Below are 26,348 nucleotides of genomic sequence, written 5' to 3'. Positions count from 1 at the left end.
ATATATGACCGGACGAAAAGCATGCTAATTATTTGGACTATCATCTTTCTGACTTTAATTACTATATCTTTCAATTGTCATTTTTAGCTTAAATATTCCCACACAATTATCTTTGGTTTAAAATGTATGTTTCTACTAATCCGATAATGGACTTCGTAGTTACGTGTCAAAGACAGTTTTAGCAGATTATCTGAACAATGGACAATAATTGCCTAATCCGTTGTTACATGTATTTCTAAATTATTCTGTTTTATATACTTCTTAAAAATAATTTATATTCAGTTTTGGATAGGTTCTTAAACCGTCAACACCGGACTCAATATTGTAACAGCGTTTATATTCTTGTTGGATCGTTTATTAAATTGTTAAACTTTATACCGACTTGAATCTTCATTTTAATATCCAGCAAATAGTCTGGCTATACATGGTGTTTAGAGACTCCTGAGTGTTATCTTTTATAGATCAACACAAGATTCCGTAACCTCCGCAGCCAAGCGAAATTTCCCCAAGGACAAGTTACAGACAAGTGACTAGTTTACCCCAGAATTATTATATTTCGGACGAACTATATTTGGACAGTAATATCAATACAATGGATTATTACGGATATTCCTTAAGACCAGCATGGATGTGGAATTATATGCCGTATCGAGTTAATCCAGAAAGAAGAGAGTTTATCAGAATGTGTGGAAAATGTGGAAAGCAACATACCAACAAGAGTTTGTGTGCCGCTAGAAATTCAAAATGCTTCAAATGTCAAAAACCAGGACATTTTGCTCGACAGTGCTTCACTCGTGTTGGCCGAGTTAAAATTCATAAGAATGAACTTAAAACTGTTTCAATTTCGACACAAACGGAAAATTGTAACAATAAGAAATCAATTAAGAAAAAGAAAAGAGATTCTAAAAGACTTCAAGATTATTTTGATCGAAAACGGACACTTCAGGAACTTCCGTTTAACAAAACCGGGAATGCTGTCTTCATTTCAACTATCAATAGTGATTGTTTTCTAAGGGACCAAATTGAAACTTTGAAAACCCAATTGGAAGACGAAAATTTCATCCATACGTCTACATTAATGGAATTGACAAGAGAACTAGAAAATACTCGGAAGCTTCGAGAAACAATTAAAATACGAGACGCTAAAATTATCGAACTTGAGAACACCGTACAAAGATATGAGAAAGGATACGTCAAAATAACAGACTATATCACTGAGATAAAAGAAGAAAAAGAAAATTGGAAATTACATTGTAGTGATGTTTCAGAAATGTACAATGTAGTTAGAAAAAGTGAACTTGATTTAAAGGCAATTTGCAAAAATTACGAACATGAACTAGAACAATTAAAAAACAACACTCGAACAAATTCAGGAAATTATCATCAAAACAGGCGTAACTATCAATACCGTGGAAGAAGATATTAGTTATGAAAATTCAAATCCCGTGGACGTGATTCTGGACGAGAGGGGCATATATGACCGGACGAAAAGCATGCTAATTATTTGGACTATCATCTTTCTGACTTTAATTACTATATCTTTCAATTGTCATTTTTAGCTTAAATATTCCCACACAATTATCTTTGGTTTAAAATGTATGTTTCTACTAATCCGATAATGGACTTCGTATCTACGTGTCAAAGACAGTTTTAGCAGATTATCTGAACAATGGACAATAATTGCCTAATCCGTTGTTACATGTATTTCTAAATTATTCTGTTTTATATACTTCTTAAAAATAATTTATATTCAGTTTTGGATAGGTTCTTAAACCGTCAACACCGGACTCAATATTGTAACAGCGTTTATATTCTTGTTGGATCGTTTATTAAATTGTTAAACTTTATACCGACTTGAATCTTCATTTTAATATCCAGCAAATAGTCTGGCTATACATACATGATCACAGTGGTATGGTCATACATACATGATCACAGTGGTATGATCATACATACATGATCACAGTGGTATGCTCATACATACATGACTACACTGGTACGACTATACATACATGATCACAGTGGTATGATCATACATACATGATCACAGTGGTATGGTCATACATACATGATCACAGTTGTATGATCATACATACATGATCACAGTGGTATGATCCTGGAAAATTTTTGGAAAAATTGTTGAATTTTTAGTTAACGTTAGTTTGCCTCAACTAAATGTTATGAAACTTATACTCACCATAAAACACACATGGAGTTAGAATTAGTGCCACTTCAATTGTTCTTGAGTTAGGCCCTTAACAAATTGAAAAGATACAGATTTTTTTGTTTTCGCTACAAAATGTTATGAAACTTATACACAATGCTTATTACCAAAAAATGCTGATCAAGTTTGAATTATGGCACCCCTTGATAAATGGAAGATGAATTTGCTCTAACTTAAGTTTACCTCAACCAAATATTATGAACCTTGTACACAATGCTTATTACCACAAAACTCGGATCAAATACAAATTTTGGGTAGCCTTCTTTTTATGGTTCTTCAGTTATGTTCCTTTATAACTTTATATGATATGCAAGCATTGGGGCATGATCTGTCTCCCATAGACACATTCCCCATTTATTGGTTTATGTGATACCTGTAGTAAAGCATGTTTTAAAAGTTTTAACATAATCCGAATCAATAGTAATTTCACTGAACACTCTTGTTGTACACAATTTTGATTGTTGGTAACATAAAAATAAACCAGTACTGTAAGTACAACAGCTCTTCTAAAACTTGCTGTATGATTTACTTTATATGAAAAGTTGTTTTTATCTTGTTCTGTGGTTGGTAGCTTTTGATTTTGTCAGCTTTTATGACTCCTTTTTAAATTTACATTGGATTTCTGTATATTTGGTATACTTTAATGAGTTTTTATTAGCTTCAGGTGTGAGAAATGCAGAGTTAACATAGGAATCTATTATAGCGAACCCTATGATAGTTTTCCATAGATTCACCTGCAAGTTACCTGTCGATTTAAACTTTTGGCAGTTCTATTGTCCCATCTAACAAATACAACAGGTATTGTTCTCTGTGTAGTTTATTCACTGGGACCTTTAAATTTCTTCTAGGAGAAATATATCACTCATTGATTAATTTACCTGAACAAAAAATTGAACTGTCAATGATGAAAAAATACTTATACCAATACTAAGAAAGGACTCACAAAACTGCATGTGGTGTTGTATTTATTCAAAACCAAAAACTTGTTTTGAATGTGTTCAATATTAATAATGATTTAAAAATTAAAAGTTGATTTCTGATCAAATATTCAATAAATATTTTTGTGTGTTTGATAAATAAAAATTTGAATATTATTATTTTTAAATTAAGGTCTTCATAAACATAGTCTATAAATTAACAACAAAAAAAAACATTCAAATTCATTGGAAAATACTAAAAAATGTGTCTAAAATAAACTTTTTATTATTAAATCAGATTTTATATTGAACAGATTGAAAATATATTAATGATATATTGAATAAATACAATATTGCATACAGTTTATGTGAATTTATAGAAGTATTTCAATAAAAAAACAGATAATTTTTTGTTCAGGTAAATTAATCAATGAGTGATATATTTCTCCTAGAAGAAATTTAAAGGTCCCAGTGAATAAACTACACAGAGAACAATACCTGTTGTATTTGTTAGATGGGACAATAGAACTGCCAAAAGTTTAAATCGACAGGTAACTTGCAGGTGAATCTATGGAAAACTATCATAGGGTTCGCTATAATAATGTAACAATTTGTCTAATTGTTCCAAACAAGAGGTAAAAACTGATCCACTGAACCCTAACCCAACATATACAAGAACTAATTAAGACTGTTGATGGTCTGTAATAGTAACAGGCAAATTAAAGACAAGATTTGTGTTTTTTCATTGATGTTGCACTGAGTGCCTGTGAACTTAACACAAATTTCTGTCATAATTCACTTCCTTGTTCTGTAACTAATTGGATCATTATAGACGTTTTTTGCTAGTTTCACTTTCTGTTGTTTAATTTGTAAATTGCTGCAATGTTTTATTAATCAGCGTTTTGTTTATTGTGACAGTAAATATAGGAGATTTTCATGGTGTAATAAGTCTGCTTCGCTACATATATTTTGACTGCAATATGATTATGTAAGAAACAATGGAAATAACACATTTCAGTTATGTTACTTCACTGTTGCACTGGGTAGTTTATGGTATCTAGTGATTCTGAGGCACAGCTAACACATTTGTGCTATTACAATTAAAGAATGTTGTACTTCTTTGCTTTGTAGAAAACTTAATGTTCTTTGTATGTTTGACAAGAGGCATAATATTTAAACATAAATTCTGTAAATACCTCTTTCAAATTTTATATACTGTAAATTCAGAAATTATTGCTAGGTTTTTATAAGGGAAATTGTGACTGGATGAGAATCGCAATAAAAAAGACCTGCATTATTAAATCTGATACACATATTTGTATGCAGATTTTTATGCAATCATTATTCATTTTGAACCATTTTGAACCAAATCATATTTATAAATGCACACAATCATTCCAGAATGTTGTATAGAAGCAAAATAGGTTTATATAAAATCACTTTTAGAATTATCATATTTTTAATTACATTGTATTTGCTTAACAATAATCAAATAATGATTGGTTATTATTAGAAAGGTGAAATAGGTAGACAACAGTTCTAAAACTTAAACACTCTATTTATATGCAGTTTGCTTTTTTTCATAAGATTTTATATCTGGTTATATAATATTTTACAAAAACTAACTTGATTAGAAAAATTTATATGTTTATTTAGACATTCCACTATCAAATTTTTCGACCCTCCTAATGAAAATATGCAAGAAAAACATTCTTTTCTGCAGCCTTTTTGAGAACTAAGGATAAGAGCTGTTAACTCTGATAGATTTACTGAATTTAAGTTTATATGTTATCATTGTATACTGCCTTCTATGCTTTTATAGCTTAGTATGTGTTAAACAATTCAACTGAAATGAGAAAAGACAAGCGCATATATATTATACTAATTACAAAAGTTGGGAGTATTGCTTTCCTCATTTCAAAGTATTAACATGAAATTTTATGGGACAGTTTAACAACCACCATCTGTACAAGAAAAAGAAAGAATAGTTGATTCTATTTCCATTATCTATGTGCTGAGGGTTTTGGCAGGTGTGAATCTTGTTTATTGCCCTTGGTTCTAATTAAAATTAATGGTAAAAAAGCAATAATATTTATAGAGATATACATAAACAGAACTGGATCTCTTATAATTGTTTCATGATTACTTTAACATCCAGTGAAAAATACCAATTCAGTTTAATTACAGCAACTAAAGATTTATTCCTACTTTTTGAGCCATAGTTTTAGTCCAAGGCTTTCATCCATTGAGGCTGTAAATGGTCATAGTACTAGTCCAAGGCTTTCATCCATTGAGGCTGTAAATGGGCATAGTTCTAGTCCAAGGCTTACATCCATTGAGGCTGTAAATGGGCATAGTTCTACTCCAAGGCTTACATCCATTGTTATTGAGGCTGTAAATGGGCATAGTTCTAGTCCAAGGCTTACATCCACTGAGACTACAAATGGGCATTTTTCAGTTGCTTGGGAAAACTTAATTAAGAAAGACTGAATTTAAGGTCCACCCTACAAAATGTACACTAAAATTGACAAATGTATTTACCTAAAAGCTGGGTGATTTAAAATCAGTATGATAAAAGGACATGTTAGACAAATGTCAGTAAGACAGCAACCCAACAACTTCAATTATAATAAAACACCAATATTCTGGAGGTGGCAATGTAACCTGATACAAAGGACAGATTTAAATCCCCTTTAGTCTAAACATAAATTCTTACTCAACATCATCTAGCATTGTCAAACATGATACATGTATCTATATAAACTTTTTTTCTGTAAACCTTGCCTTGTTTTCATATGTACAGTTTAATTCAATTGACAATATAAATGAGACTTTAAACTTTATAATATATTTTACATGTTCATCTAATCTGACTTTGTGTCCATGTGGTCAACATTTGAACTATTATACAGTAGTCTGTCAACACTGAGCTTGTGAGTTTGTAACCCGCAAATGGCAGGTGTGTTTTACTCCATTTATTATCGTCAGGTTTTTTTTTTGCAAAATGGTCAGCTGTTATCTCCAGGCTCTCCAGCTTCCTCCACCAATAAAAACTGACTGCCACAAAAAGCCAATAATGCTGAAAGGGGGGTAAAACACCAACAATCAATCATACAGCCTGAGACTTTAAGGTGGTACCTAACACTACAGGGAGATAACTCTGTAAAGTCAGCTAAATGTTTTAATTACATTGTGTTGTAAAAGGAATATTAAGCTTCTCAATGATCAAAATAGGTGTTTGTCAAAATGCTATATAACCAGTGTAATTTTTCTGACAAAACGGTTGGTTAAAACTTTTTGAATTTTTTATATTTTTGTTAAAGGGTAAAAGTAAATACTTTGACAAAATTTTATAAAAATTAAACGGGCCAAATTAATTTTAGTGAAAGTGTTGGGTACCACCTTAATAATTGCTTTTTGTTTTTTCATATGCTAAAATAAACTTTCAAGAATTATTTGTTCACTTGACTGTCAAAGCTGGTTAACATCCTCTTCAGTTATTTTAAGTTACTGCATAGGTGGAACAATTTAGAAGTAAGATAACAATCTCTATGTTTTATCTTTATGTAACTTAAATACTACAGGATTAATGGCATTACACATAAAGTATTAGTAGTTATTTCTTTCTTCTTTGAGGAGATAATTGAATTACGTCAATAGCATGATGTATGGAATGTGTGCAGTCAATTATAAATGTGTTGAAAGAAACACAACTCTAATTATACCAGTAAAATTTATTGCAGTGTATTTGTATCATTTTGTATCATTTTGATTCTCTTAGATGATATAAAATGCTGAAAGTCTGCAATTAATATCAAGGTAATAAAATAATCATGGAAAAAAGAAGGTTTTGAATTCTAAAATAAATTTTATGAGATAATTGTTTGAATTCTCTTTTGAAGATGACACACTGAAAAACAGAATTGATATTCTAACTCGATGTAACTGTAGCTTGAAATATAAAATTGTATGAGAGTTGAATTAAAGTCAGCTGGGAACTTCCTCTGAATTCATAACAATAATCAAACTTCATCTTTATGTTGCAATAAAATAGTGAAAATTGAATCCCAACAATAAATATGTAATATAGAAAAGTGAAATGTTGGTATCTGAATGACTTTTGTTAGAAATTGGATCATTGAAGCATCATTGTGATTGTATTTCAGAAAATGATATTTGTGCAATGGTCAGGTTATTATCAACATATGCTGTACGATTCATGACATTTATACTGAATTTATTGATGCCTACAGTATCAAGTGTTTCTAAAAAACTATTAAGGCTCTTTTGATAGTAACTGTTGACAATCTATAAAATTAAGTCATCACAAGACATCCACTTTTTCTAAGGCCTATAAAAAAAGCATGTTTCTGCTGTTATTAAAAAAAATGGGTTGGTGGTAAGGTTGGCTAATAATTTTATTTTTCGAAAAGTTTTGAATGGTTTAAACAGTAGAAACAATCTGACTGAAAAATACTTCTTGATGAAAATTGTCAAAATTTTAAAGGTAGACATTACAAAATAGAGTAGGTAAGAATAGTGGAAACGCCCCCTTTTTATATGGAGCCCACCGGGATGTGTAATAAGTTCACTGAAGGCATTTGCCAATTGACTTATTTAAGTCTTTTATATTCTATTAAAATCAATATTCTCTTTTTTTATTGTCGAGCCTGCAACTTTTGTTGCAGAAAGCTCGACATAGGGATAGTGATCCGGCAGCGCCGGCGGCGGCGGCTACGGCGGCGGCGGTGTTAGCTCACTTCTTAAAAGCTATATATTTTAGAAGGTGGAAGACCTGGATGCTTCATATTTTGTATATAGATGCCTCATGTTACGAAGTTTCTGTCAGTCACATGTCCATTGTCCTTGACCTCATTTTCATGGTTCAGTGACCACTTGAAAAAAAAGTTCAGATTTTTTGTAATGTTAAATTCTCTCTTACTGTAATTAATAGGATAACTATAATTCGTATGTGCGTACCTTGCAAGGTCCTCATGCCCGTCAGACAGTTTTCACTTGACCTCGACCTCATTTCATGGATCAGTGAACAAGGTTAAGTTTTGGTGGTCAAGTCCATATCTCAGATACTATAAGCAATAGGTCTAGTATATTCGGTGTATGGAAGGACTGTAAGGTGTACATGTCCAACTGGCAGGTGTCATCTGACCTTGACCTCATTTTCATGGTTCAGTGGTTATAGTTAAGTTTTTGTGTTTTGGTCTGTTTTTCTCATACTTTATGCAATAGGTTTACTATATTTGTTGTATGGAATGATTGTAAGGTGTACATGTCCAGCTGGCAGGTGTCATCTGACCTTGACCTCATTTTCATGGTTCAGTGGTTATAGTTAAGTTTTTGTGTTTTGGTCTGTTTTTCTCATACTTTATGCAATAGGTTTACTATATTTGTTGTATGGAATGATTGTAAGGTGTACATGTCTAGCGGGCAGATGTCATCTGACCTTGACCTCATTTTCATGGTTCAGTGGTTATAGTTAAGTTTTTGTGTTTTGGTCTGTTTTTCTCATACTTTATGCAATAGGTTTACTATATTTGTTGTATGGAATGATTGTAAGGTGTACATGTCTAGCGGGCAGATGTCATCTGACCTTGACCTCATTTTCATGGTTCAGTGGTCAAAGTTAAGTTTTTGAGTTTTGGTCTTTTTATCTAATACTATATGTCATGTATGTCATAGGTCAACTATATTTGATGTATGGAAATATTTTATGATCTATATGTCAGTCGTGCAGGTTTTATTTGACCTTGACCTGGTTTTCACGGTTCATTGCTCAGTGTTAAGTTTTTGTGTTTTGGTCTATTTTCTTAAACTATAAGCAATAGGCTCAACTGTATTTGTCATGTTTGTTGTATGGAAGCATTGTTAGCTGTACATGTCTGCCTGGCATATTGTTCAACTGACCTTGACCTTATTTTCATGATTCATGTTAAGTTTATGTGACAGTCGTAATAAAGCTTTATATTTAGGAGTATCAACATAATATCAATGATTAGTAAAGAAGGCGAGACCTTTCAGTGTGTGCACTCTTGTCTATGAGAAAGCAACCAAATTACATGAATTTTTTTAAAAAACATGACACTTAGAAATGTTTATTTAAAAAAGGCTTGCAAGCGCCAAACTTCCTACTGTACTAGTAAGATGTGGTATGATTTTCAATTAGAAAACTCTCCACTGGAGACCAAATGATTCAAACATATTGGGTGCATGGACACTTTTAATATAATAATGAATGAGTTATTTATTCCACCATCAGATATTGTTTTTTACTGTTATGTACTAAAAGCTTCATTGATATTTTCATTATGTAATTATTTCATAACTTTGTAATTGTTTATTTTATCTTAATGAGAATTTATTTATTTGACATTTGGATAATATTGCAACAGCTTCTACCATTTCACACTGTTTTATAAATGACATAACCAAACAATTAACATTACATAATTACATTTAAATATGAAAGATAAATAATATAATTGACTTACCTGTTTATGTTTTAAATGTCAAGATAGTAATTAAAAGTACGAAATTTTACCCATTTTCAATAATTCGCACCAGTCAATAAATTCATCTCAGATTTGTCACAAATGAGACTTCTTTTCTTCATTATTTTCAAAACAGATATTAATGTTATTAAATTATGATCTGTTTATAATAATTCATCTTTTATTTTGAGGTTTACAGCTACATTGAACAGATTATTTGCCGAGTATTATGATTGCATTCTTATGTTTGAAATATAGGAAGTGCGTGGACGTGTTACTAAAACTGCTTGCCAATGTATATTTCAATTGTTCTGATTACATTTCATTGTTGATCCTTTAGGCAATCTAATTTTTAGAATCATCGCATCAATGCCAAAAGTAGCATACAAATTTGTTTTTCTGTTGAAGCTGTCTAGAATGTAGCTATATATGAATAGATGGAATATATAATTTTGATCGACCTATTTGGTCACAGAATGGGAATAAAAGAATTTTTTCACCCACATCAATCATACTATAATGAAATATTATCATATTCATTAAGGTTTTCTGTATATAGATATTCTTTTTTATCTCCAGATATTATTTCTTATTACACCTTCTATTGTTAGGAAATTGATAAAATTCTTTTTGATATATTGTAAGATTAAATATTTTAATTATAAAGAAAATCTATGTACTCGGGCATGAGAACATGCTATTAATCATATATCTGTCAGATAGTAGGCTGTGAAAAAAATCATTTTAGGTAGATTTTGATATTTGAAAAGCTAAGCTCTAAATATCATCTATTGTTACAGTAGTTATAGTAACATGTTAGTACATGTATTGTTGGGTTTTTGTCGCTCCATCTTCAGTTTTCCTCATAGTGTTTTGTAGACTGTTTTTGTCTTTTTGACCATGATATTGGTTATTTTCTACTTTTAACTTTGATTGTCATCTTGGTATCTCCTGCCTCTTTTTGTTTAAAAGATTAAGCATTGTTACTAAGTGAAAAAGAAAGGCAATCAGAAATGTCAACCATGAATTTTGTTTTTCATGAAAAGTTGTAACAGAGTAATTTTTTAATGGTGATGACCTCAATTTTTTTCAAACTCATATAAACACCAGGTTGACCTCTTGTTATTTCTACAGCATTAAAGTTGAAATGAACAAATTGAATAACAGCATGTAAAGATAATGCCTTAATCCATGTTAAAACACCCTGCAAACAATATATGAACACATCTTTTGGGTTAAAATCATCAGTTATATATACCACAAACTGGTACTAAAGTATGCAGTATTTATTGGTAATCAAAATTCATTACCGTTGAGTTGCTTTAACTTGTAACTTACCACACTCTATTTTTTGACATTGACAAACATTTTGTCTATATCGAGGAACTTTTGACATGTACAAATATTATGGAACTGTTAGAGTGACAGAAAATTTGCATTTTTCATCATGTTTTTATCAATTCTTATATTTTTCAGTTGAACAAAAAATTAATTGAATCTGTGAATATTGGAGGAACAGAAAATGTAATAAAAGGTAAGGATAAATCAATGAGAATACAATTTATCAACCAGTCTGACAGGAAACCAGTCTGTATCATATAACTTTAGATAGGGGGAAACATGATGTCATGGATCCAAATGGTGATTAACATATAAATATTATGTTGCATTTTTTGTCTCTTCTTTAAAATAACACAAACATGTTTATAGTTTGGACACTTGTCTACTGTAAATTCATATTATTGCATGCATTTATTATTGCAATTTGTCATTTTAGACTAAAAAGCGTTTTTATTTTTGCGATATTGAGAAAAATCCTGTTGAAATCATATAAAAAAATTTCAAAATGTGATTTTTTATTATTGTGATTATAACCCTGTCGCATTTTTCGCAATTATAAAAACATCGCAATAATTTCTGAATTTAAAGATTTTTGAGGTTGTATAGTAACCTGCAGGTGTATAGGACACTTGCCTATTTTGTAATTCTGTATAGTGATCTTTAAGTGTTTTGTATAGGTTCTTTGGCTATTGTTTTAAGGCTGTATAGTGATCTGCAGATGTATTGTATAGGTCACTTGTCTATTTTGTATGGCTGTTTAGTGGCATGCAGATGTTTTGTATAGGACACTTGCCTATTTTGTTCCGCTGTATAGTGACCTGCAGAAGTTTTTTGTAGGACAATTGTCTTCTTTTTTTTTTAGGCTTTTAAGTGACCTTCAGATATTTTGTATAAAACACTTTCCTATTTTGTAAGGCAGTATAGTGACCTGCAGATGTTTTTTTTTTAGGAAACTTGCTGATTTTGTAAGGCTGTATAGTGACCTTCAGATGTTTTGTATAGGACACTTGCTGATTTTGTAAGGCTGTATAGTGACCTTCAGATGTTTTGTATAGGACACTTGCTAATTTTGTAAGGCTGTATAGTGACCTTCAGATGTTTTGTATAGGACACTTGTCTATTTAGTAAGGCTGTAAAGTGACCTGCAGATTTTTTGTGTAGGACACTTGTCTATTTTTACAAGGCTGTATAGTGACCTGTAGATTTTTTGTGTAGGACACTTGTCTATTTAGTAAGGCAGTATAGTGACCTGCAGATTTTTTTGTGTAGGACACTTGTCTATTTAGTAAGGCTGTATAGTGACCTACAGATTTTTTGTGTAGGACACTTGTCTATTTAGAAAGACAGTATAGTGACCTGCAGATTTTTTGTGTAGGACACTTGTCTATTTAGTAAGGCTGTATAGTGACCTGCAGATTTTTTGTGTAGGACACTTGTCTATTTAGTAAGGCAGTATAGTGACCTGCAGATTTTTTTGTGTAGGACACTTGTCTATTTAGTAAGACAGTATAGTGACCTACAGATTTTATGTGTAGGACACTTGTCTATTAAGTAAGGCTGTATAGTGACCTGCAGATTTTTTTGTGTAGGACACTTGTCTATTTAGTAAGGCAGTATAGTGACCTGCAGATTTTTTTGTGTAGGACACTTGTCTATTTAGTAAGGCAGTATAGTGAACTGCAGATTTTTTTGTGTAGGACACTTGTCTATTTAGTAAGGCAGTATAGTGACCTGCAGATTTTTTTGTGTAGGACAGTTGTCTATTTAGTAAGGCTGCATAGTGACCTGCAGATTTTTTTGTGTAGGACACTTGTCTATTTAGTAAGGCAGTATAGTGACTTACAGATTTTTTGTGTAGGACACTTGTCTATTTAGTAAGGCTGTATAGTGATCTGCAGATTTTTTGTGTAGGACACTTACTGATTTTTATAAGGCTGTATAGTAATCTGAAGATGTTTCTATAGGACACTTGCATAGTTTGTTCTGCTGTATAAAAATCTGCAGATGTTTTCTATAATTTTAAGGCTGAAAAGTCACATGCAGATGTTTTGTATAGGACACTTGCCTATATTGTAAGGCTGTTAAGTCACATGCAGATGTTTTGTATAGGACACTTTCCCATATTGTAAGGCTGTAAAGTCACATGCAGATGTTTTGTATAGGACACTTGTCCATATTGTAAGGCTGTTAAGTCACATGCAGATGTTTTGTATAGGACACTTGCCCATATTGTAAGGCTGTAAAGTCACATGCAGATGTGTTGTATAGGACACTTGTCCATATTGTATGGCTGTATAGTGATCTGCAGATGTTTTGTATAGGACACTTGCCCATATTGCAAGGCTGTATAGTGACCTGAAGATGTTTTGTATAGGACACTTGCCCATATTGTAAGGCTGTAAAGTCACATGCAGATGTTTTGTATAGGATACTTGCCCATATTGTAAGGCTGTGAAGTCACATGCAGATGTTTTGTATAGGACACTTTCCCATATTGCAAGGCTGTAAAGTCACATGCAGATGTTTTGTATAGGACACTTGCCCATATTGTTAGGCTGTTAAGTCACATGCAGATGTTTTGTACAGGACACTTGCCCATATTGTAAGGCTGTAAAGTCACATGAAGATGTTTTGTATAGGACACTTGCCAACATTGTAAGGCTGTAAAGTCACATCAGGCAGATGTTTTGTATAGGACACTTGCCCATATTGTAAGGCTGTAAAGTCACATGCAGATGTTTTGTATAGGACACTTGCCAATATTGTAAGGCTGTAAAGTCACATCAGGCAGATGTTTTGTATAGGACACTTGCCCATATTGTAAGGCTGTAAAGTCACATGCAGATGTTTTGTATAGAACACTTGCCCTTATTGTAAGGCTGTAAAGTCACATCAGGCAGATGTTTTGTATAGAACACTTGCCCATATTGTAAGGCTGTAAAGTCACATGCAGATGTTTTGTATAGGACACTTGCCCATATTGTATGGCTGTAAAGTCACATGCAGATGATTTGTATAGGACACTTGTCCATATTGTAAGGCTGTAAAGTCACATGCAGATGTTTTGTATAGGACACTTGTCCATATTGTAAGGCTGTAAAGTCACATGCAGATGTTTTGTATAGGACACTTGCCCACATTGTAAAGCTGTATAGTGACCTGCAATGGATGATGCTTGGTTGTTGTCCTGTTGGCATTTACTACAAATCTAATATATAATTGAAGTTATATCTTCTTTTGCCATACAACTTTTGGATAGGTCTATAATTCTTAACAGATTTTCATCCATGTGTCAAAAATTTGTTCTACTTATTCACTGGAGCTATTGGATTGAATTCTTAAATTTGCTATAAAGTGATAATGAGTTTTTTTATTTTATGTTTTTATTGATAAATTTACAAACAGAATTTGCCTTTTATCAGCCGTATAGAATTGTAATATAGCCTACACTTTGACTTGAAAATTGGATTGTCAGTATCTAAGGGATCTTTGTGACCTTCCTATACAGAGTACCTCAGACTATTCCAGCTATTTCTGTGTGGGGAAAGAACCTTAAAGTAAACTATTTTTAAATCGTCCATGTTCACTTATATTAAACTGACCAGGAGCCTAAAATATTGACTGATTACAATGTACAAACAAATGTCTGGTTTGGACTGTATATAGTAGGTATATATATATCATTACCTTGAAAAGACTGTTTCCAAATATATTTGATAAATTAACACCAAGATCATTTTAGTTAAAAGAAAATTTCAAAACAAAAATGTACAGTTATCTTTTTTTTCTGCTAGATTTTAAATAATGAACTTGTAATAAGATCAAAGAAATGTGAACATATTTGCACAAATCATTGTCATTAATAAATATGTTATTTTGGAATATTTATATCTATTTTATAACTTTTTACACCTGTTTAATGGTAAATTATATTTACTGTTGAATTCCACTATCCTAATTATATCATTTTAATGCAATATATGTTGTTCCTATGATTAAATCATGAATTTTTGTAATCTAGAAAAGTAGAAAAGTGATAACCAAATGTTTAAATTTGTTACTGCTACATTTTTCTCAATCAAAAGTATATAATTAGTATGTATTTCACCAAGTTGTTTTTGTCTTGGGATATAATAAATACTGAGAATTATACAGTATCAAGTACATTTTTTTCAAGAGAGATATGCCATTGTTAATTTATTGTGAGTAATAGGTCTATATTTGTCTATGGTGATAAGGTGTTTAGGTAGGTTTTCAGAATTTTCTTTTCAAGCCTAACTGGCCCTATGGCACAGGTGAGCTATTGCCATCACTTGGCTTCTGTTTTCCATTCTTTTAATGTCGGTTGTTGCAAATTTTTGCAAAAAGCTTCTTCTCTGAATTCACTCACTATTTTCATTGAAACATAACCTGAATGATCTAGAGGGTATTAAGTATGAGTTTTGTGTTTTTTATTAATTTCCTGCCAATCAACCAAAATGGCCACCATAGCTAAAAATTAAAAATAAGGGTAAAAGGTATTGATTGCCTTAATTTTTTGAAGCCATAAATATCTATTAGAGAACAACATTCTCAAAATGTCATAGTTTACATACTTTCCTTTTCCACCACAAAAATCATATGACTCTTTATAGGCAAATGATAGGTGTTAATACACTTAAATATTGATTTTTGACTCATTTTCATTTTTTAGCAATTATCTTGAAAACTGTAATAGATAGACAGAAACAGTAAACATCAAAAATGATCAGCAATACAAGATCTACAAAAATGCAAATATGACTGCTGCAATCAATTGAATCCTTATACAAGTTTTTGCTGTTAATCAACTATTTTTGTAAAAAAAAACTAGTTTTTGCATTTTTCCTTTCCAGTAAAATGAAATTGTCCTCTTGGATGAAAATTTGTAAATATATAATAAAAGGAAAAGTGGGATATGGAATTTCTGTGGAACAGCAAATTAGAAAAGTGAATGGTTTTGGTCGTATTGAAATCAAATACACTTGTAAAGAATTGAATGCAAAATAGGTCATCCGCTGCTATGAGCAATTAGTATTTCTGCTCATAATGTTCCTCTTCCTTCAAATTCTCATAGCATTCAATGTATCCAGTTTCTTTCTAGTATGTAGTATTGAAAATTTTCAATTCCATATACACATGGGATTTGTTTTTGTCAGCTTGTATGTCACGTGGGAGTTTTACAAACACAGTTAATCTACTTTGATACCTTAAGTGTAGAGGAAACTTGACATCAAATGCAATTGATAGAATATACTTGGGACAACAATACAATTTTATCATTCACAAACACAATTGCTGTAATCATTTTCAATTTAAAAGCAGAATATTAATAATTTTAATGCCAATAATGGCAGTTTCTTGTCAAAAAGTAATTACATTTTGCCGTAATACCTCATATTTTTCATAAAGTTGCTATATTGTCATATAACCTTTAGGCAGATATGATATTTTCATTTCGTTTTATAGAACTTGTAACATCCACCATTATTTGACTGTAATATAGTTTTGGAAGGAAATTACAGATCCAAATATAGAGATTATAATTGATAGGAAATATGTTGTTGTTTTAATATAACCAAGGCTGTATGATAGACACTTATTATGACATTGCTTACTCATTACATAACAAAAACACATTAGTTTCCTGTTGTTTGGAAGCACATATTTGTATTTCATTATAAACACAGACATTTTTCCTACACTTTTAAGTTACAATGTCTTTCCAGTAATGAACCAATCAAAATTGGTGAAACTTATCAAAGATACCAGGCTTACAATTTAGTTCTTCAGACATGCATTTCTTCTACACATCCAACCTTGTCTATTACAAAGCATTGACAATAAATACCATAAAACATCAGTTAAGTTACACATCCTGAAATGAGAGATAAACGCTTTTTCTCATGCAAGTAAAAACTATTAAGGCATATTTAGATTGGAAGATAAATATAAAACAGTCTCATGACCTTTATGATATTCAAAAAAATAACTTAATTGCTGTGTTTCTTTATTTATTCTTATTCAATTTTTTTTTATTTTTATGGTTACATAAATTTTTCATTTTTTTACACTGATTCAATTATTTTGTAAAAAAAACACCTTTGGAAATGTTCCAGAATATGATGGAATGGAGACTGATTGGTTTAAAAGATATCAGAAATACCAGAGAAATTGTATGAAATGTCTATACAATTATTACATTTTACCCAATTTATGCAACAAATCAAGAAGAGGGATCAAGAAAGGAGAGACCAATTGTCACGTTCATTATAGATATCCATAATTTTCCTATCATTGTAACATACAGTCATTCCTAGCAAAAACCACTTCTTCAAAATATAACTTCTACATCATCAAAAAGATAAAAATCACAGCATAAAAGTGTATTAAATTGTATGAAATATATCATATAGCCTACACCATAGAGAAAGAAATGAGATTATTATCAAAATAATACTATTTTCATTTCTGTAATATAAATACAATGAAAGTCAGCAGTGATTACACTTCAATACTCAGGAGCTTATTATCATGGATATAAATTTAGCAATCTTACGTAATACCTTTGTAATGTATGAAACTTTCTGACGATAACCCTTTGATCTATTGTTTCTGGTATTTGTTGTTTGATGCTTGTACTTGTTATATCCTCCATTCGATCTGATAACTTTTTGATGGAGGTGGGGAAAAACTAATTTCCAGAGAAATAGAATAAAAATGTGGAAGATATATAACTTCCATTAATATTTCCACAACAAAGTAATTTAAGTTCTATATTGGACATTCAAGGTTGAACTTATGACTTGTAATAATTAATGTTAGAGGAGTAAATGAAGAAATCAAATTTAGACTCTTTCTATTGCTCACTTCAAAATAGTCTTGTGAGTTTATAACAAAGTATTTAGATACAGGTTATTTGTAGTTATTTGTGTATTAATCAAGATTAAAAAGCTGCATATCTTTTATTCATATGAATCAATGCTTGGGTACAGATTGCTCTGATAGTAACTTGTCCTGAATTTATTTGTTAATTTTGTTGAATATATTGGACATTCCTTAAAACAGAAGCACAAGGATTTGTCGATCCCTCTTAGTTCATCCCACTATGGATTAAACTTATTCAAATTTCTATAATTTTATCTAAATAGCAACATGTCAAATGAGCATATTTTAAGTTTTAACTTTTTGCCCCCTTCCTATCTCTTTACTTTAGTAGTTTAAAAAGAGGGTATGTAGTATGGACCTTTATCAATTAAACATAAATTACATATAGATATTAATCACACCAATGTTAATTATTTGGTATTTTGTAGCATGCATAAAGAATAAAATTACGAGACTTGTATATACCAGTACATACAATGTTATATTTGGTGGACAGGAGATTAAAGATGGAGATGACAGCTTACCTTACTTACCTCTCAATCAGGTAACTTATTCAATCTTACTCTTCCAAGCTTGGTATCACGGCGATATGGCGTAAAGTAATCATCAATCAATCAACTTAACCAGGAGTAATCATGCTTATGCTTACCTGATTTAAATTTAGTTCAAATAAGCTTTTCTTCTAAGTCTGGTTACTTATTAAAGATTACTTTTGTAACCTTAAGAGCATGTTACGTTAAGCTTACTTAGATCAGGTTACCTTATATAACTTATCCTTGGATCTGGCAAATTAACAAAGTTTACCTTTTTTACCTCTAGATAAATAACTATGTGAGATTCATCTTCTCACTTAACAAGTGAAGATTACTTTATATACCCTTAGATAGAGATGATCACTGATGCTGCACTTAGCTCAATATAAAGTAACCTTCTAATGATTATATCACTCACCTTAAGACCTGGTAACTGACTAAAAATAACCTTACTTACTTTAAGGTCAGATAATGAAAGCTACTATACAGCCACCAAAACTTGGGAAAACACAAAAGCCACTATTCAGCCACCAATAAATTGGAAAAACACAATAGCTAAAATACAGCCACCAAAACAGTAAAACACAAAAGCTACAATACAGCCACCAAAACATGGTAAAACCTTAAAGCTATAATACAGTCACCAAAACATGGTGAAACACAAAAGCTAAAAAACGGCCAACAAAACATAGTAAAACCTAAAAGCTATAATACAGCCACTAAAATATGGTAAAATACAGCCACCAAAACTTGGTAAAACATAAAAGTTTAAATACAGCCACCAAAACATGGTTAAACCTAAAAGCTATAATACAGCCACCAAAACATGGTAAAACACAAAAACTGAAATACAGCCAACAAAACATTGTGCAACACAAAAACTGAAATAAGCCAACAAAACATAGTAAAACCTAAAAGCTATAATACAGCCACCAAAACATTGTGAAACACAAAAGCTAAAATACAGCCAACAAAACATGGTGAAACACAAAAGCTAAAATACAGCCACCAGAACTTAGAAAAACACAAAATATAAAATAAAGCTACCAAAACATGGTAAAACCTAAGGCTATAATACAGCCATCAAAACATGGTGAAACACAAAAGCTATAATACAGCCACCAAAACATGGTAAAACCTAAAAGCTATAATACAGCCACCAAAACTTGGTAAGCCACAAAAGTTAAAATACAGCCATCAAAACTTGGTAAGCCACAAAAGTTTAAATACAGTCACCAAAACATGGTAAAACACAAAAGTTTAAATACAGACATCAAAACATGGTAAAACACTAAAAGCTAAAATACAGCCACCAAAACATGGTGAAACAAAAGCTAAAATACAGCCACCAAAACATGGTAAAACACTAAAAGCTAAAATACAGCCACCAAAACATGGTGAAACACAAAAGCTAACATACAGTCACGAAAACATGGTAAAACACAAAAGCTAAAGTACAGCCACCAAAACATGGTGAATATCAAAAGCTAAAATAAGCCACCAAAACATGGTGAAACACAAAAGCTAACATACAGTCACCAAAACATGGTATAACACAATAACTAAAATAAAGTCACCAAAACATGGTAAAACACAAAAGCTCAAATACAGCCACCAAAACATGGTGTAACACAAAAACTAACATACAGTCACGAAAACATGGTAAAACACAAAAGCAAAAATACAGACACCAAAACATGGTAAAACACAAAAGCTCAAATACAGCCACCAAAACATGGTGAAACACAAAAGCTAACATACAGTCACGAAAACATGGTAAAACACAAAAGCTCAAATACAGCCACCAAAACATGGTAAAACACAAAAGCAAAAATACAGTCACCAAAACATGGTAAAACACAAAAGCAAAAATACAGACACCAAAACATGGTAAAACACAAAAGCAAAAATACAGCCTCCAAAACACAATAAATCACAAAAACTCAAAGAGCCACCAATAACTTAAATAAAGCACCAGAACATGGTGAAACACAATAACTAAAATAAAGTCACAAAAACATGGTAAAACACAAAAGCTCAAATACAGCCACCAAAACGTGGTGAAACAGAATAATTAAGATAAAGTCACCAGAAAATGGTAAAATACAGCCACCAAAACTTGGTAAAACATAAAAGTTTAAATACAGCCACCAAAACATGGTTAAACCTAAAAGCTATAATACAGCCACCAAAACATGGTGAAACACAAAAGCTAAAATACAGCCAACAAAACATGATGAAACACAAAAAGCTTAAATACAGCCACCAAAACGTGGTGAAACACAAAAGCTCAAATACAGACACTAAAACATAGTAAAACACAAAAGCAAAAATACAGCCACCAAAACATGGTGAATAACACAAGCTAAAATACAGCCACTAAAACATGGTGAAACACAAAAGTTGAAATACAGTCACCAAAACATGGTAAAATACAAAAGCAAAAATACAGACACCAAAACATGGTGAAACACAAAAACTAAAATACAGCCACCAAAACATGGTAAAAACACGAAAGCTCAAATACAGCCACCTAAACATGGTAAAACACAAAAGCTAAAATACAGCCACCAAAACATGGTGAATAACACAAGCTAAAATACAGCCACCAAAACATGGTGAAACATAAAGGCTGAAATACAGTCGCCAAAACATGGTAAAACACAAAAGCAAAAATACAGCCACCAAAACATGGTGAAGCACAAAAGCAAAAATACAGCCTCCAAAACACAATAAATCACAAAAGCTCAAAGAGCCACCAAAACATGGTAAAAAAAAAGAAACAATAAATGCTTTTAGACAGAAATATGAAATGTATGAAAGATCAATGCTGCAATGATCACTGTTTCTCCTTTATAACTTGGTATAAAGATGAACCAGTTTTCATCCAGCTAAAATCATTGTACATGCTGACATCTTACATACCACTGAGACTATGACATTTAGAAACAAAGTGAACATTCATTTTTTTCTAAATGACTAGTGATATTGATATCTAAATCAAAAGTATCCCATGGTTTAACATTGTATTTTAAAAATACATATCAGCACATTTACATGGCTTGTCAAGATAATAAAACAACTCAGTTCAAACTTTTTAAATCTTTGACAGTATCTTGCTGAGTAAAATGATGTCTTATTATCTCAGCCTCACTAGTTATATAAGGTAATGACTTATATTTTAGAAGGGATTTTACCAAACAATATATTTTGGATTTCCAGCATGTTTTTACCTAGAAAAAAGAAAGTTGAAATAAAATATTTTTTATAGAAGTTATGAAAAAAATGCAAATTAAGAATTTGATTATTAACTAAAGAAATCTGTTTTCAACATTGATTAAGATGTAGTTTTTATTATTCCACACCTACGATAGTAGAGGGGCATTATGTTTTCTAGTCTATGGCTCTGTTTGTCCGTTTGTCCATTCATTCGTTCGTCTGTCCAGTTCAGTTTTTGGTCGAGGTAGTTTTTGATGAAGTTGAAGTCCAATCAACCTGAAACTTAGTATATATGTTTCTTATGATATGATCTTTCTAATTTTAATGTCAAATTAGAGTTCTGACCCCAATTTTACGGTCCACTGAACATAGAAAATGATAGTGCGAGTGGGGCATCCATGTACTGGGGACACATTCTTGTTAAAGAATGTTAAACAAACCCAAAGCAAATTCAAATTAGGAATTTGCATATCTTTATGAGTTAAAGTAAGGATAGGTCTAAAATAAAATGATTGTACTTGTTTTGTTAGCTTTGAAATTGAAGGTATACTTTTTAATCATGATGGGCATTCTTTGAAAAAAATTGTGGGTTATTTAAAATTAATTTTGATATGCAATAAAATCTGTCATGTTTAGGTGAACATTTGCAAACATCAATCTCCAGATTTTTACCAGTTACAAATTCCCTTTTTTGGGGGGATATGCTGAATTTTCTTGCAAAACAAGATTACAATTTGTAATTAACATTGACAAGTTTTTGTGTTTTATCATACAGATATTCAAAAACATTAACTCAAGGAACAAAGGGATAAATGAACATGGGACCAAACCTAAATGAAATCTTGATGTAACAAGACTTCAGTTTAAGTAATAGTAAAGATAATAATGCTGATTTTTCTGTACATCACTTGCATAGTTCTATTTTTATTGTAATAACATAAAGGACTCATTTGACAAAGTGAATTGTTTACAGAAATCTTGGATATGGACTACATTCATTCATATTAAATGGAATAAGGTCAAATATTGGATGTTATTGATAATCTAACTCAATTGTATTTTCTTTCATTCTTGTCTGTTTTGTGTGCTTAACCTCCACTTTCTGTTTTTATAAATGGCATCGCATTTCCTATTCATTTAGAAAATGGAATGTGCATGTTTCTGTCTTTCGTTTTGTTTATCTTAATTTCTCAGTTGTCATGTTTGAAAGACAGGTCATTGTAACTTTGTCTATAGAGAACTGTGTTTTGCTTTTGAATGGATCTTATAATTATTGGAAAATTCACCAAATTTTGTAATTGAAAAAAAACTTAACTATTGATTATGTTTCATACAAAATAGAAACTCAATATTTTTCATAAATATTTCAAATGTGTTATGGCATATTTCAAATTACATCATGAAATATTGAAAGGTGATGCAGTATTTTAATAATGACTGATTGCTTTTTTTGCAGGAGTATTGTTTTGTTTATTGCACTTTTTGCATACATTTAATGATATTCAATAAATAAAGAACAATAGAATAGAGTTCTCACCGTGACAGAAAACAAGGTATATGATGTAATAATTCATCATTCAATATCCTTACACATGCCTGCCTCTGGGTGCAGGATTTTCATGCTGTGTTGAAGACTCATTGGTAGCCTGTGGCTATTTTTAGCTCTATGGCCGGACTGTTGTCTCTTTGACACATTCCCCATTTCCATTCTCAATTTTATTAATAAAACAAAACTTAAATGAACAGTGCTTTAATTGCTGTTCTCTGACTTTAAGTCACTATGAATCCTTTTGACATAGAGCAAGTTCAAGATGGCCTCTAACACTGATTTGAAGATGCTTGAAATATTTGCCACTCAAAAGTCAGCCAAACACCATCAACCAATCAATACGTTGCAATGTATCCTTGATGCAACATCGTTGTGCAGCTGTTTTAGCTGTATACCAAACTGCTATATGGATAATATTCACATACCACTTTATTGGTGTAAGTAAACAGTCTTCGCTTGCCTCAAGTTTTATGCTCTTCAGTAGCTGCAAATAAGCGTGATGTTTGTTTCCTTTGCAAATTCTTTCAAATTGACATAACCAATTTCATCACACAAGTGATTTTTCTTGAAAATTTTGGATGAATTGATTATAATTAGCAAAGTTGTGAGAGAGAAAAATGTGTTTTATTTGGATGCATTATTATCTGCCCTTGCTACTGTATGGCATGCCCTTAATAAAATGACATGCAACAGATACATAAACAAAAAACAAATGTGAACTGAAACAAATTTGAAAATAGATCATTAATTGGTTCAATAAATTACTGGAATTTAATGCACTTGTAAAACTTGACATATTGATGAATTTCCGACTTCTCCTTGTATTTGTGTAGGCCAATAAATCACAACTATCCCTGTGAAATTTCAATACAATATTCTTCTAAAACAATTTTGGATCTACATTTTTGATTCTTTAGGGACTTTTTTGTCATGATCAGGAATCTTTTTTTATGAATAATACTTCCTGTATATCCTTTTTATGCTTCATAGTGAGCAGTTCTTAAATATGTGGATTAACTTTATATATATTTTATGCTTGAAGTGCTTGGTTTAACTTTTCCATTTATGACAAAATTTCAGAGACTTGACAGTTTCTGTCGTAAGGACCAGACAAGGCAGTCATTATGAGACATTTCACTACTACAGTTTTGATACAGCAACATTTAGGTCACCAAGACTAACATTTCATCTTTGGACAACTTGGGAAATGATTCATATATATGACTTTGTTATAAACATTCAACTATAATTTACCTTTCTTATACTAGAACTAAATTCTTACTGTATAGGTAGTGAAGTTCTTTATGATCATAAGATTTATGATTTGCTCCTTTTAAAATATGTATTTAAGTATAAAGTTTATTATTTGATTTCTGTTAGCAACAGGGGTAATTAGTGTTTCCCTAGACCGTATGTCTGTCCATCCATCCTTCCATCTGTCCTTATGTCTGTCACATGTTCTTTAACCTTTTTAAGTTTACCTCATACAAATTCCATGAAATTCATACATAATGCTAAGAATCAAACTTGCAGACAGAGTTTGAATTTGGGCATCAGGTCACTTACTTTTTCTCGAGTTTTGGTCTTTATAACTTGGAAAATTGCTAAAAAATAATTCTGTATTCTAACTTCAGTTGCCTCATCTTAATTGTTTAGAACTCATACAGAATGCTAAGAATTGTTTAGCATTCTAAAGTTATGCCCCTTTATAACTTTCAAAATTATTATATGCTAATATTTTGTCTGCGCTCATACCTGGGAACATTGTATCAATATATATGTTCCTGCTCATACACAATGCTTAAAATAAAAACTTGCAGACAGAGTTCAAGTTTTGGCAGTGAGTCATTTACTGTTCTACAGTTATGCCCCTTTTCAAGTTGAGCTTTAGCAGGGGCATTTTTGTCCTTAGACACAATATATTTTATTTCTCTTAGGGTCAACATCAGTCTTGTATACACATCATCTAATTTCAGTAAATAAAAAAAATTGTGAACTTATTTGGACAGCTGTGGAACTGAGAAAACTTCCTTTTTTTCAGATGAATGTTCTGTATTCAAAATATAGAGCAATTTATAACAGAAAGTTTGTTTTGCTTTGTTTATTGGCATTCTGTCAGTTTTAATCAAGTTTAACTTTCATGTTTCTTAATTTCCTTAATAAAAATGATATTATTTCGCCGTTTAGTCAAAATGTTCAAAATGGCTGCCTTGTCCTAGACAACACTAACTGAAGCAGATACAACACAAATACATCACCAGTTATCACAGTCTGAACTTTTGTAAATGACTCAATTTAAATGACAAGAAAGTCATTTGACTGCATAAGGGCATTGTTATTTATAAAATATTGTATGATAGAGTAGTAAAGAGTGGTTATGGTTGATTAGTTATATTAGTTGATTGCCAAGTCATGTGTTATCTCCTCTGTAATTAAATTAGAACAGGATGAGTAACTCTTCATTTTACCAAGAAGACGAAGCTCATTCATAACTTTCAGAAGTTCCTCTTTTACTAAAATCTTTGCTAGAAACAGTATGTTTATAGATGTATTTTTTTCATTATTAGCAATTTCCTTGCATCTTACTGTGCTTATCCAGTGACCTTTGGGGTACCACAGTAGCAATGACCAAAACAGTTTACCAAATTGCAGTTAGATTTCTACTCCAACTAACTGATCAACTGGTAAAATATTTTAGCAGATTGCTCAAGTGAAATGTTGTTAGTATGAAGTGAGTGCTGTAAAATAAAAAGTAATACTTACCATCCAGAACCAGTTAGTTGATACCTTTGTCAATCTTTTCTAACAAAAATAATATCTTACTATAGTATGAGTCACTGAATAAAAAGGTCTAATTTTTACATGGAAACTTTTATCATAGATAAATATTATAAATGAACAGTTCAAAACATTGTTATGTAGGTGTATTTTTATAGCTTTGTTTTTCTAAGAGAAAGTTTTTGTGCAATTGTGATTCGATTCGATTTTCTATACAAATAACTGATCTGCTAGCATTAAAGGGAAATAATTTTTATTGAGTTCAAATGTACACTAAAAATTTAATCAATGATACCAGGCTTATGATTTTACCTACAAAACATTCATCAATACGACTTGAATAAAAAATATTGAAATGCAAAATTAGTATGACGG

General features: G+C 31.2%; 1 protein-coding gene across 3 annotated transcripts in view; it reads left to right on the top strand.

Moving 5' to 3' along the window:
- LOC143045948 (short-chain dehydrogenase/reductase family 42E member 1-like) overlaps nucleotides 1-26,348 on the top strand; it is a 55,683-nt gene that overhangs the window by 6,631 nt on the left and 22,704 nt on the right. For all 3 annotated transcript variants that reach the window (XM_076218805.1, XM_076218804.1, XM_076218803.1), the window contains exons 4-5: nucleotides 11,124-11,181; nucleotides 18,323-18,438. In XM_076218805.1, the coding sequence (XP_076074920.1) occupies nucleotides 11,124-11,181; nucleotides 18,323-18,438 (174 nt within the window). The remainder of the gene's footprint in view (nucleotides 1-11,123; nucleotides 11,182-18,322; nucleotides 18,439-26,348) is intronic.

Source organism: Mytilus galloprovincialis, chromosome 9 (genome assembly GCF_965363235.1).
Source record: "Mytilus galloprovincialis chromosome 9, xbMytGall1.hap1.1, whole genome shotgun sequence".
In the NCBI taxonomy this organism is placed as follows: domain Eukaryota; kingdom Metazoa; phylum Mollusca; class Bivalvia; order Mytilida; family Mytilidae; genus Mytilus; species Mytilus galloprovincialis.
The sequence above is the reverse complement of the archived record's forward strand: the minus strand, read 5'-3'. Positions and strand labels throughout refer to the sequence as shown.